Raw genomic sequence first — 14966 nt, forward strand, 5'->3', positions numbered from 1 at the left:
AATTGCTTTTATTCGATGGTCTTTACAAGTTGTCATTGGCTCCTTTAGATTCCTCTTTTAATGTTGTGAATTACGTGGGTAAAAGACCTCATATTAAGGAAACATCCTTATTGTTATGGCACAAAAGATTGGGTCATATTTCCGAGAGAAAGGGTTGATCGTTTAATTAAATGCGAAATACTTCCTCCTCTTGATGCTTCGATTGGGATACTTGTGTTGATTGTACTCGTGGAAAATTGACTAAAACAAGAAAGAAGGCGCAAACGCGATCAATCTTTATTGGAAATTATCCACACGGACATCGATGGTCCTTATTCCACCACGTTGTGCGAAACAAGTATTTTATCACTTTTATCGATGATTTTTCTCGTTATGGATTCACCTATTTAATTAAAGAAAAATCGACGCCACTTGATAAACTCAAAATTTTTCGAAATGAGGTTGAGAAACAATTAGGAAGAGTCATCAAAGTTGTTCATTACGATCGTGGAGGAGAATATTATGGTCGTTATACGAATGCGGACAACACATGGGGCTTTTGCGAGTACTTACAAGAAAATGGTATAGTTGCTCAATACACTATGCCTGGTTCACTGAGCAAAATGGCGTTCTTTGAAAGGAGAAATCGCACTCTCATGGATATGGTTAGAAGTATGATGAGTAGAACAAATCTTCCGAGTTTTTATGGGGTGAAGCACTTATAGTACCGCAACTTATATTTTAAATCGTGTTCCCGGTAAATCTGTTCCCAAGACCCCTTTTGAGTTATGAATTTGGGCGGAAGCCTAGTCTTAATCATCTTCGAGTATGGGGTTGTCCGTGAAGTAAAGATTTATGATCCTAATTTGAAAAAGTTAGATCCGAGAACAAATCATTGTTATTTCATTGGTTATCCAATGCGCTCGAAAGGCTATCGCTTTTCTTGTCCCACTCGTGGTACGCGAATTGTTGAATCTCGGAACGTTTGCTAAATTTACGGGAATTTGATGTTCTTTGAAAAAATTCCTTCAACATCTCTTGAAATGGGGGAGTCCTCTAAAGGAATTTGTATTCCTATGTCATTTTCAAGAGATGATAATAGTAGTCTCCATCCTACTCCAGTTGGTAATGCTCCCATTGTTGATGAATATATTGCTCCCGATATCGAAGATGATGAAGGTCCTATTATTGATGAAGGGCTTGTTAATGATGAAGCTCCTATTGTTAATGAGAATCCTGCTATTGAAGAAATTCCAGTTGTGGAAGATGTTATTCAAAACAATGATCAACAAAGAGAAGTTATTCCAGAAGTACCTCCTCTAAGAAGATCTCAGAGACAAAAGAAGTCAACAAAGTGTCATGATAATTTTGTTTATCTTGGAGAAGGAGAATATGATATTGATCATTTTGTGGATCTTGTCACTTTTAGTGAAGCACTTAATAGTCCACAATCTTCAAAATGGTTAGCGACTACGGATGATGAGATCGACTCCATGAAGAAAAATGGTGTATGGGAGCTAGTTTTATTACACGATGGTTTTAAACCAATAGGTTGTAAGTGGATTTTAAAGGCTAAAAGGGATAAAAAGGGATGATTGAAAGGTTTAAAGCGCGTTTAGTGGCTAAAGGCTTTACTCAAAGAGAAGGTATTGATTACACCGAAACTTTCTCACTGTTTCCACTAAAGATTCATTCGGAATTATTATGGCCTTAGTTGCGCATTTTGATTTAGAGTTGCATCAAATGGATGTTAAAAGCTGCTTTTACGAATGGAGAATTGAATGAGGAAGTCTATATGTCTCAACTTTGAAGGCTACAAGGAGAAAGGAAAAGAACACTTAGTTTGCTAGTTGAAACGATCCATTTATGGTCTCAAACAGGCATCTCGCCAGTGGTACTTGAAGTTTGACAAGGTTGTGACATCGTTTGGTTTCGTAGAGAACAAGTTTGATCAGTGTATTTATATGAAGATCAGTGGGAGTCGTTATATTTTTCTTGTTCTTTATGTAGATGACATTTTACTTGCCGGCGGTGATTTGTCACTACTAAATGAGACCAAAAATTTTCTGTCTTCCAATTTTGATATGAAAGATCTTGGAGAGGCATCCTATGTTTTGGGGATTGAGATCCATCGTGACAGGAATCGAAAAGTTCTTGGCTTATCTCAAGAAGCTTACATTAATCGTGTGCTCAAAAGGTTCAACATGGATTTGTGTAAAGTTGGTTCTGTTCCTATTCTGAAAGGGGACAAGTTCACTAAGCAGCAATGTCCTAAGAACGACTTGGAAAGAGGAGCAATGAAGAACATCCCTTATGCAAGTGTAGTAGGGAGTTTGATGTATGCTCAGGTTTGCACTCGACACGACATAGCTTTCGTAGTAAATGTTCTTGGGAGATATTTATCTGATCCTGGCCTTGATCATTGGGTTGCAGCCAAGAAAGTTTTGAGATATTTGCAAAGAACGAAGAGTTTTATGCTTGTGTATAAGCAGGTTGACAATCTTCGAGTTGTTGGTTATTGATTCAGATTTTGGTGGTTGTGTAGATGATTTAAAGTCAACTTCGGCTATATTTTCACCTTGGCGAGTCTTGCCATTTCTTGGAAGAGTGTCAAACGAGACTTTGATCACGTCATCTACTATGTATCTTTGAGTTTGTTGCATGTTATGGGGCATCTTTGCAAGCTTTGTGGCTGAAAAATTTTATTTCGGAGATACGAGTGGTTGATTCTATTTCCACACGTATGCTAATCTTTTGTGATAATAATCTTTCTTGTTTTCTTTTCAAAGAATAACAAGATTAGTAGTGCTTCTAAACACATGGAAATAAAGTATCTCACTGTCAGAGACTTGGTCAAGAAAGGAGACATTGTCATTGAAAATTGCAAGACCGAGTCGATGTTAGCTGATCCTCTAACCAAAGGGTTAAGTGCCGTGTCTTTGTTTAATAAACATGTTGTTAATATGGGCATTTTAGAATCTTTTGATCTTTTGGGTTAGTGGGAGTTTTGTTTTCTGTTTGTTTTTAGAAATTATTATTTATAATTTTCTGAATAAAGTTATGAACTACATTTTATGTTTCAATATTTTTTATTATTGAATGGATATGTTTTCAATTATGTTTTGTTATATTCTCGAGAATGATTGAATTGAAAGCATGTGGTTCATATTGTTGTGATCATTAATACATTAAATTTATTTGCTTATTGACAATGATATGTTGTTGGCTTAATTATTTAAGCAAGTTTAGTGACACTTACTTATTTTAAGTGGTGTATGTTTAATTTCACTGGCTTATTTATTAAGCATCACGGTATCAGTGAAATTGAGGACTGATAAGGATATTATGTTATTTTATATTGATCACATGTTGAACATAATTCCTTACCACACTACTAGACTTATTGACCATGTCGATTTAATACTTTGGTATTTGTGATTATGAATGTCTTTTGTTGAGCTAAAAACAATATGACTGTCATAGTTCATTATCAAAGGTTAAATTGGACCGGTATGTTGAGATGCTATCAGAGAACTATCAGTTTTTAAAGTGGCCACAAATGTTTTCTTGTTGTTCAACCCATGAGTCGTTTTCAAACAAAATTATTTTGATATATAATATATATGTATTAAAATCAATGTAGCCCAAGTGGGAGAATGTTAGACTTTTATTTGGGCTTACATTAAATTTTATTGGTTTTATTAAAACTTGGGTTGATTGGATAGTTCTTTGCTGTGTTAGCCCATGTTGTTGGTGATCAATTGTTAATGGGCTTAGCATCTGTGAGTAAAGTCTAGGTGAAGCAGAAGTGTGGGCTTTTCTAGTTGATTTGAAGCCTTTGATGAGCGAGCCCGGCCAACTAGGGTTTTGTAGCTAAGTCCCCTCCCTAACTCTATAAATACATATTGTCTCATCACAATTGTATACCTTTTGATAATCGCAGAAAATAAAGCTGCTTCGATTTAGAGATCTAGGGAGGAAGACTTAGTTGATAGTATTGCACTATCAAATTGGAGTAACTGCTGTGGATCAATCAGAGATAATTGCTATGGATCAATCAGGTACACATACCTAATTATTATATCTTACTATTGTGTTCTATGTTATATACAAATAGATCTTGGGTTAATTGTTAATTTATCTAACATATAGTACTAAAAATTTACATTAGAGATAAGAAATAATTGATAACATTACAATAACAAGACACAAGATATATATATTATATATCCTCTATACATAATGAAATTAACATCATCAATAAATAATATAAGATATACATATTACTAATTATTAATCCAAAGAAGCCTTCAAGTCTTTTTTCTTTTTCTAAACATTAGTCCATATAGCAAAAAAAAAGAAAAAACTTTTAAAAACCTTGTTTAAAAAAATAATTTAAATTTTATTTTATTTTCCAAAAAAATCCATTTTTTAAATTTCATTTCAAGTCCGTAAAAGCTAGAGACGACTCTAACTTACGAAAAAAAATCTACTATCCTTAAATTGTTGCGTCCTTTCTGTCCCACCAATTATTTTCGGACACATCATATTATTGGTGGGAACAGAAAAAGCACACCAACTTAGTGACAGCAGATTTTGATTTCTAAGTTAGCTAGTCAAAAGTGCTTGTGATTTCTTCTCATAACGAAAATCATTCTTCTTATTCTTAGAATCATCAGCAGACCAAATAAAGATTCCATGGAGTTTTCCTTGTTGTTTCAACTCATTACAAGCCTTGAAGAACCCATTTTCCGGTGACAAACCTCCTCTGCCTTCGGTAGTAAAGCTAACCAAAACCTTCCCACCATGATAGTTAGAGCTTTGAGTATTGAAATAATCAATGAATTGAGACACAGTTGTTCCCTTATCATAAGCATAGAATTGGAAATTCACATAGTCAATCAAATCCCCATATTTATTCCACAAAGCCTTGTAATGGCTCTGTACTTGGTCATTCTCATAGGGAGCAATGGAAGCGAACGAGATCACTTTGTTGTTCTTCAAACTCTTTATTAAGCGTCCGATGCATTCGGCGAAAGTATGAGTGTCTGAGCTGAAATGCTCGTAATCGATATCGATTCCGTCGAGGTTGTAGTGTTGGATGATTTGAGTGAGAGTTTTGACTGCATTGGACACCCAAGAATCAATAGAGAATGGCTTGAAGAAGGCCGAAGCGCCACCGTGGCCCACGGTGTCTCCGCCGAGGCTTAGGCCTACTTTGACGTTGGGATTGGCTTTTTTGATGGCTGAGACATGAGATGGGGAGAGATTGTTTGAGTCCCAAAAGACGTTGAATTTGCCATTGGTTGGGGTTAAGCCTGATGACGTGTCATAATCTATGGCGAAGGAGAGAAGAAAGTGAAATTGGAGGGTTGGATTGATTGGTACGTTTGAGAATGTAACGTTGTTGAATTCTGCTCCTATGTATTCTGTGAAAAGTTTTGTGTTTGGAATTGGAACAGAGTTAGCTTGGGATAAGATGATAAGGAAAATTGTAATGAGAAGTATGTTTGGATTAGTAGTAGTAATATTACTAATTAGCTTCATATTGTTTTTTTAATTGCTTTGTTTGGGTGTGTTAGGTTTTTGGCTTTCTTTGTTGTTTTAGTTTTGTATTTTGATGAGTAAAATGGTGAATGTTGGTGTTTATATAGAAAAATTTACGACCAAATTAGGCCGGTGAAAATAATATTTCTTCAGTAAAAAAATAAGTCAATTTTTTTTAGTTATTTTATAAATTATTTATAATTGTATTATAGTTGTTATGGTTTAATTATTTTTTTTGTTTATTTTTTTTTATTAAATAAAGTATATTTTTTATAATTTTAAAATTTTACAAATGTATTTTTTATAATTAAAAATTTTAAATTTGTAAATAAAATATAAACAAAATCTATTTTTAAAAATTCCCCATTTATATACGTGAGTGTGACATGTTTGGGAAGGAATATGCCGTAACCGGATTTATTGTGTTTGTGAGAGAGACCCTTATTTAATTTTAGCGGATTTTTTTTTTTATATTATATTATAGAAAGATATATAGAGATGTTATATAATATTAATATCTATGTTTGGTAATATATATGTTTCCACGCATAGAGAATAGTAAATATATTAGCTATAGTTGAGTATAGTACTACTATGTTGTTTTCAATTGGATAAAAGAAGAAAATATGCCTTCTTCATAAAGATGTAAACAAATACAAACATATTCTAAGTACAACAATTTTACAAGGCCATGATTATATTTGAGCATTGGTATTATAGGCACTCTCTTGTGCCAAAAAGCATTTGAATCTCCTACATATTTTTGTGATTATTAAATTGTACTAACATAATATATTATAATGATTAGATTCACTTCATTCAGCATGTCATATTAGATTGTATTTAGTTATTGTATTGTATTATATTAAACTATATTATATATTATATTTTTTTTATATAATATTATGTTAAATTTTAATTTATATTTATATGTATATACAAGTTTGTTAATTTGAAAATATTTTTTTGGTGATGTAGACATTAATGTTCGACATGTGGTAAAAAAGATAACATCTTAGAATTAAATAGTCCCGACTCATAGCAGTAGGCTTGGGAGGGGCCCTAGCTCCGTGCCTTGGTTGACTCCGAGAACTCTGGGATAAGTGTTTGGATCTCAATAAATTATTTTTAACTCACTATCTTTCAGTCTTCTATACAAGGACGGAGGGACTTAAGCTTATATGTAGGCTTAAGCCCTCACTCAAATATATACATAAAATTTTTCACATGTAGATATATACATGTAGTAATTCATTTCACCCAATTTATTAAAGCTCAATTCACAAAAGCCCTCACTCAATATCTAAATCATGATTCATAAGCCTACTCTCATTCTAATCAAGCCTATTTTAAAAGTAGCCCAATACAAATAATAAAAAAATAACACTTTATTAAAAAATAAAATAATACTATTGACAATGTTTTATTTTATTTTGTTGTAGATAAAAATTTAAAAAGATACATTTATCAGTTATTTTTATTAGTTTTGACTTAATATTTATTCAAGCCCTCACTCAGTCAAATTTATGGCTTCGTCACTGCTTCTATACCATGAAGACATAATGCATCCAAGTCCAGGGCTCGGGAGCTAAAAATACACGAATTACCACCTCAAAAATTTAACTTGGGTGCCTAGGGTTTCACCTAGTGCCCAAGTTCACAACCCGACAATGGTTTATGTTTTCGGTACTGTCTTAATTCAAATGAGTCAAACTTTACATTAAGACATGAACTGGCCATACCACGAACATATTTGAGACATCAGTATCGGATTCAGAGAACTTTTATTTTTGAGCACCCTAAGCACCCGGTGCCTGGGCACAGGTTGACAATTTGTCAACCTGGGCCACTTCCAAGCATCAAATCGAAAAATCTGACTTTGCATCTTCTTTGTCTTCATCAAATACGGGAAAACAAGTGCTTTCAGGGAAGAAACAGGCCAACATGGGGGCCAAAACAAGGGCCCAGTGCCTAGGTTGACATTTTGTCAACCTGGGCCAATTCTAATGAGTTTTTTCAAAAATTCTTTCGAGCATATTCTATTTTTTCATCAAAGATTAAAATTCAACTATTTTTGGGGACCAACCGAAACTTTCAAGTGGCCTAAAAATGGACCCAGCGTCCAGGTTGACACATGACACTAGGCCCAACGCATATTTTCAACCTGGGCTGTTTCCAATCAGTTTTCCAAAAAAGTATTCTGGGTATTTTTTTGTCATTAGAAATAACAAAGATACAAGTAAACTTAGAGAGAAATGACAATCCTAAGGGCATGAAAGCTGAGCCTAGCACCCAAGTTGACAATCAACTTGGTGCGCTAGTTTCGATCACTCAAATGCCAATTATGTTTTGAGCATTCTCTCTAGAATGGTCAAAAATAGGGTAGGAGACCTCATCCTCAATTTTAAGAACCTTTAAAGTATCAAAACGATATTTTGGAAGCTTTTAAATAAGCACCCAACACCCAAGTTGACATGTGGCCTAGTGCCTTGGGTTCTGCTTATCCAATTATAATTTTATCTCGATTGTTCGTCTGACTTTTCATAATAACTAATAGCTATGAAGCTAGAAGAGTCAAATTTACAACTTTATAGTTTCACTTTTTCAACAAGGCGATTTACTATTTTTTTCTCCCGTTACTGCAGAGCAGCAACATCTCCGAGAATTGGTGACCAACTTCACCAGAACACAGAAACAGGCTAAGTAACGTACAAATATCACTTAGGCATCAAAAAATATATCCCTAGCACATTTTCCCACTTACCCAACTTCCAGGTTGACGTCACATGTCAACCTGGGCGCTGAGATGTCAACCTGGCCAATAGGCCCAGAACAACCTTTAGTAAAACAACCATAACTCACTAATCTGATTGACACGATTAAATTTGCGTTTCCAAACTATTTTAATGTTTTATCAAGTCATGTCACACACTTCAATCACAATTTTGAATTTATCGGCTCCAAATTTCACCCTTAAGAGAGGTACAAATTTAAGATACAACTTACCCGAAGCGGGGTCCCGCAGAGACGACTCAAGCTCCAAAAATTAACGACCGACCTCCGGAGTCAATTTTACCATTAGATCATCATTTACGGTTAAAAATAGCTTAAATGTATTTTTCCATATTTTTTGAATTATTTTATTGTCATTTTAATAGGACCTCCGACACTATAAAAGGAGAGCTCCACTAGCTCATCTTTTAAGTTCAAAAAAGTAGCCATAAGGTTAGAGCATCTCTCTAGTTTCTCTCTTTAAAAATTAGAGTATTCAAACTTAGCCATTTTTTTGTAATCTATGAGAAATAAAACTCAAAGTAGACGTTATTCCATTACTGTCGCGATACAAGGAGTGAACTACTATAAATTTTTGTGTCTCTCTTATATATACTTAACTTATAATTCATTCTCGCTAATCTAGCAAGTGGGTGTGACCCAGATTTCTGCATGAGAACTACAAAAAAGAAAGGATTATTATTCCATAAATACTCAAAAACAACAAAAAGTTAATGTTTTTACAAATTATTTTTTTTTACTTTGTAGGAATTATTATTTTTACATTATTCTAAAAATGATGTTATTTTTCCGTTGCGGAAAATATATAATGTTGTAACAACATGAAAATAATGTTGTTTTCCTCTAATAAAATGCCAGTCCATTAATATATACTACGAAAATTTTAAAAAGTGTGACTTTAGGTACTTTGTGTAAATTTTTCAAACAAAAAAATAAAAACCCCCAAATTATGATAATACTAAAACAAAGTCAGTTACATCGCCATTTCTACTTGGAAAAGAAATGTTAAAATCAATATGGGCTGTATTTAGCAATAAGTAAAGGGAAATTTACAAAAATATTGGAATTTAAGTTAATTTTTACAAAAATACTGTCACACGAAAATCTTTACACAAATACTGTGTTTTTATAAAACACCAGTAAAACACAAAGCAGAATAGCTCAAAACAACAGTAGAACACCAGTAAAACACCAGTAGAACACTAGTGAAAACTTAACACAGTATACTGCAGTATGAAACTTATAAAAAAATACAGTAAAAAAGTAAAAAATACCACCTGACAGTATTTTTGTAAAAAAATGGCAAAAGTTAGTATACAATGTAAATTTCCCTAACTAAAAGAAAGTGTCATTACACATTTATCTATATGGGCCATTTGAACATGAATGAGGCCCAATCTGTTTTTGGGGTTTTTACACTACTGAAAATTTCAATTCTTTTTTTAATGTGAGGTAGATTTTTTTTTTAAAAAATACTATGTAAGTTTTACAATGTATACTGTATTAAATTTTCTCTATTACAGTTATTTTTTAGTTGTTGCACTATTATTTATAATTATTCTGTTTGGTTATTTTATGGTTGTTTTATAAAAGGATAATATTTTTGTAAAAAAATCTGAATTGCAGTAAAATTGTAAATTTTTATTCAAAATTCAATATTTTTGTAAAAACTCCTATATTTTTGAGGAAATTTATTTTCTATTTTAATTTTTACTTTTTTTTATTACTCTTTAATTTATACTCAGTTTTATGAGTTATATCCCCATTATGTGCATTAATTAGAGATTCTAATTTTGACAAATTATGTGAAATTATATATTTAGTATTTTGATTATAAAAAATAATATTTATCAATTAAAATTATTTTCCAGTTATATTTGGTTAATATATAATAAAAACAATACCTCTCAATTTACTCCTTTTTCTAGATTGATTGGACTTAGAATTGTGGTGATAATTTCTTTGTTGTTTTCATTTTTTTCATGACTTGTTTTGATTTAATGACGATTTTTTTTTTTTTTTACAAAATGAATGTTTTAAATTGAATTAGACATAGTACATACAATCTCTTAACAAATGTTATTTTAAAGAATCTTAAATATAAATATATTATAAAAAAAAACTAGAGTCCTATATGAAAGTTAATATAGCCTTAACCCCTCACATGTATTTCTCAGAAAAAAAACTTTTGCCCCATTTGCAGTATTCGAAAACTACTGTCAAATTCTTTTTCAGGTCTGTGAATTGATGAGAATAGTCAAATTAAGGCTTAGCTTTAATTTCACATGCATGAAATATTATAAGCTCCTTCTCGGACAAGTAAACTAATCACATGATCATTGTAACTGTGTTCAAACTAGTTACTTAGATACAGTTTACAGTTTAAAATAATTCACTTTTCAGAATGTTTTTAATTAACAAACATTTGTAAACAATTTTTTTTTTTTTTCTTTATATAATCCCAATGTGAAGCAAACTTAGTCAGTACATACTTTAAGCAGTACTGTGTCATTCTAATGTTTCATTTAATCCTCTTATATTTGATAAATAAATTTTAATATTTATGATATATATATTCCAAATGATTTGATTTACAGGGTTCTCCTTAATTAATTATTAGACATATATATAATTTCTTAAACACTATAGCCATATTTGTTTTTATGATGGTTTCTGTTTACCAATTAAAAATTAATTAATTAATAAATAAATAAATAAATAAATTGTTTATAGTAGTGATCATGTAGATGAGGCAGACCATTTACCTTTAATGGGGGTAACATGGGTTTACATAATAATAATTATATGGTCTTTGGTCTTTGCTGTGTTGTGCTGTCCTTCAATTCTGACCACTCCAATCCAATTACCTTCTCCTAAAGCAAAAGATACCTACACTTTCTATTTATTTATAAATATTAACGAGCTAGGAAAGGATACTTTGGTTTGGGTTCATTACTTGTAATAAAGCCTATATCGATCCTCATATCACATGCAAAATCTTCTTCAAATAATATAAGTGTGTGTGTGTGTGAAGTGACCCACTTATCACTTTGGTGCAAAGCTAGGAAGGACCATGTTAATATATGTGACAAATCTCATATATCTTCCCTTTGTTTTCTATTCAATAATTATTAAGTCCTTAATACCATTCTTTTAGATATTTCAAAATATAATTGTTCTAATTTAATTTTTGTCACGTTTTATTTTGAGTGTAGGAATGTTAACTTTCTCGCTTACGTTTTAAGTAAGATTATTTTAGATGTTCGAAATACATATAATGATTTTTTTTTTAAAAAAAAAAATAGAACTTTTAATTTACTCAATTACTTCCAATTATCTTAAAATTTGTTTATATAACTGAGAAAAGTATGTGTACAACGATTAAAGTGAGTGTAAAAATTAGAATTACAAAGTAATTGGCCATCAAAAGTGAGCTAAAATGATAATGATTGGTTGTCTTTAGAGGATTAACATATTGATGTAATTAGAGACTTAACATGCCTTATTCTTTAAAGGGCTAATCAATAATTAATACATAAAATACTTAATTAATTTTATAAATAAATTATTTCTTAGTTAAATGTGAGATAGATGATTACAAAATAATTTTTTATTTTTTAAAGCATAATAAAATATTAATGGATTTTGTTGTACATAAAAAATAATAAAATAAAAGGTTTAATTTAATATCTAATGAAGACTAATTATATAATTTATACAGTGGAAGTCCACAAACATTCTAACTTTTATAATTATAGAGATTATAGTTAATATGTAGTGATGTTTGTGACTTGTTATTTAGATAGTGTTGTTATATATTCATGTCCTCCTAGTCCTAGATTGTGTTAGATTATAGGGATTGTTTATAGTAAGGCTCATAATAACATGTGTGTCCTATATTAATTGTATAATTCATTAATTGTAACATGTAATGTATCTTTACATGATTAATTATTTTAAAATAAGGGAATTTTAGATAATGATATGACTCTTAATTTTTATTGATAATATCAAATTTTATTTTCTTATTATCTCTTTAATTAGCCAATGTTAATATTAATTAGCTAGGTTGGCCTCTTACTTTAGAATTTAATTAGATAAATATCATATTTAATTAGTTTAATTTTATTAAACTGAGAATAATTATAAATATACATATATACAAATCATTTATATATCTTGTAAAATATATCTCCTTAAAAAAAACAGGTTTAGCTTGCTTTATTAACTTATAGCTAATGTATATATATGGAGCATGGGACTAAGTTTAATTTGTTGGAGTTATATCATATATATGATTAATCATATATATTCTCTATATTTGTCAAAAAAAAATATATTTTTTAAATATATATTAATGTATTGGACATATAGTCTAAATGTCCGGTGGCTATAAATTCCATGACTCCCACTATACATAATTGAGTATAATAACTTAATCATGCTTAACACTAAAGCTGTTTATAATTTAATTCAAAACACACTATATAATTAAGGTTATAGTATCTAGTAATATGCACACCAAAATATTAATTATTGGTGTGGCATACTCATAATTGAGATATACATTATTAGTGATATGGTCTTTATTATAATTATCATAATAAATTTGTGTTGTACATGTATTTATTTTTTTATAAGTTCAATAAATTATTTAAATAAAATAAAAATTCATTCTTTAGATGCCTCAATTGACTTTTATCAATTTCAAAAGACATGGCTACATGCATGCATTATGCATATACAAATAACATATAATAGGATATTAATTATATTATACTTAAGAAATTCTATTTTTCTAATTAATTGTATTGAAATAAATTAATTAATTGATGATATATGGCATCTATATGTGTATATGTATATTGTATAGTAGTGATGTGATCACGTGGTCACATACCCAATCGAATTTGGTCTCTGACTGATCACTCTCCTCATTATAATGTATTATTAATTCCTTATTCCATTTTTGCTTCGAATGTTGTACTACATACCTATTTATGGTCTATGGGCATCTTCAATCATATTTGAGCTTATGGGGTTTCTAGCTAATAGGTGATGTTTTGTGATTGGTTAATAATATATATTTTTTTAATATTATATAAAAGAGGATTGCTAAAGGGCACTACTGGTGCTTAGTACCCTCTTACGTGTCAATATCGCTATTGGTACAATTAAGTATCGGGTCCCATATAGATTAATATAATAATTTTTATGGAGTATCGCTAACCAATTGTAAGACGACACATTTAGAAGGTACTAGGTACCACTGGTGCCCAATAGCAATTCTCTATATAAAATTCTATACTTGATTATACTATGATACAGCGGTATGACATGGAAGAAACGAGAGTGCTAAACACTAGTAATATTTTTTAGCAATTCTTATGATATTTTTTATTTTTTTTTAGCTTAAGTTACAAAATTAAAATAAAGAGTCATTTTATATTTTAATCATGCATGTTCCATACTTTAATTATTATTTAATTATTTTAATAATATATTTTATAATTTGAATTTGTTAAACATAGATTAATTTTATAAAATAATAAAAAAGTAATAATATTTTCAATTAAAATATATTAAAAAGGTTTAATAATAAAAAATAAAGAGCTATTTTTTTTTGTATGATTAGAGTTTATTTTTGAAGTCTGATCACTCTCTATTTTAGTTAAAGACTGTATTTAAAAATTATAATTGGAGATATTCTAACAAAATAACAAAATGATGACTTAGTACATTAATATTATATATTATACTAGTGATTTATGAGAGCAAACTTTGAGCCCAATAAAAATTTTAATAATTTAATAAATATTATGTGGAGGATGGAAATCTATACAAAATCATAAGATAACATTATTTTTTTTAAGGGGAATTATTTTATATATTATTATTTTTTTTTTTATAAATTTACAGTTTGGGTTTCTAAAGTGGTTGCAACGCTAGTTGCAGTAGGGGTTCTATACGATTTTTTATGGGGTAAGTTGAAAAATGCCTCTTTTATTCATCAATTAATCAAATTTACCTCTAATTTTATATTTATTTGAAACATACCTCTTTTTATATGTATTGTACCCAAAATACCCTTACATAAGAGAATCACATGGAGAGTATCTTGAAGTAACAGGGGCAAAATTGGTACAATGTTTAAAAAAAGAGGTAAAAATGATAAATTTTAAAAAAGAAGGTAAAAATAAAATAGCACAATATAAAAAGGGTATAGAGTGTAATTTCCTCATTTTTTATTGCAATTTAAGTTGGGAAATTTACATAGTATACTAACTTTTGTTATTTTTTTACAAAAATACTGTCAGGCGGAATTTTTTATTTTTTTTACTGTGTTTTTTTATAAGTTTCATACTGCAGTATACTGTTTTAAGTTTACACTGGTGTTTTACTGGTGTTCTACTGTTGTTTTGAGTTGTTCTGTTTTGTGTTTTATTGGTATTTTATAAAAACACAGTATTTTTAAAAAGATTTTCGTGTGACAGTATTTTTGTAAAAGTTAACCCAAATTCCAATATTTTTGTAAGTTTCCCTTTAAGTTGTAGCACTAGTTGCAATAAGAGTTTTTATGTAAAAATTCTGTAAAAATACAAAAAAAAAAAAAAAAACTGTTTTAAAATGTAAAAATAAAAAAGTAT

At 30.0% G+C, this 14966-nt stretch overlaps 1 protein-coding gene across 1 annotated transcript; it reads right to left on the minus strand.

Moving 5' to 3' along the window:
- Window positions 1–4128: 4128 nt before the first annotated feature.
- Window positions 4129–5808, minus strand: LOC115720504 (chitinase 2-like). The gene has a single exon (XM_030649651.2). It carries the CDS (start codon window positions 5524–5526, stop codon window positions 4588–4590), a length of 939 nt encoding a protein of 312 aa, XP_030505511.2. The 5' UTR covers window positions 5527–5808; the 3' UTR covers window positions 4129–4587.
- Between the last annotated feature and the right edge of the window lie 9158 nt (window positions 5809–14966).

Source organism: Cannabis sativa, chromosome 2 (genome assembly GCF_029168945.1).
Source record: "Cannabis sativa cultivar Pink pepper isolate KNU-18-1 chromosome 2, ASM2916894v1, whole genome shotgun sequence".
In the NCBI taxonomy this organism is placed as follows: domain Eukaryota; kingdom Viridiplantae; phylum Streptophyta; class Magnoliopsida; order Rosales; family Cannabaceae; genus Cannabis; species Cannabis sativa.

Bases quoted from the DNA above. Each gene is read 5' to 3' on its own strand.
- LOC115720504 (XM_030649651.2), bottom strand. From the start codon at position 5,526: ATGAAGCTAATTAGTAATATTACTACTACTAATCCAAACATACTTCTC.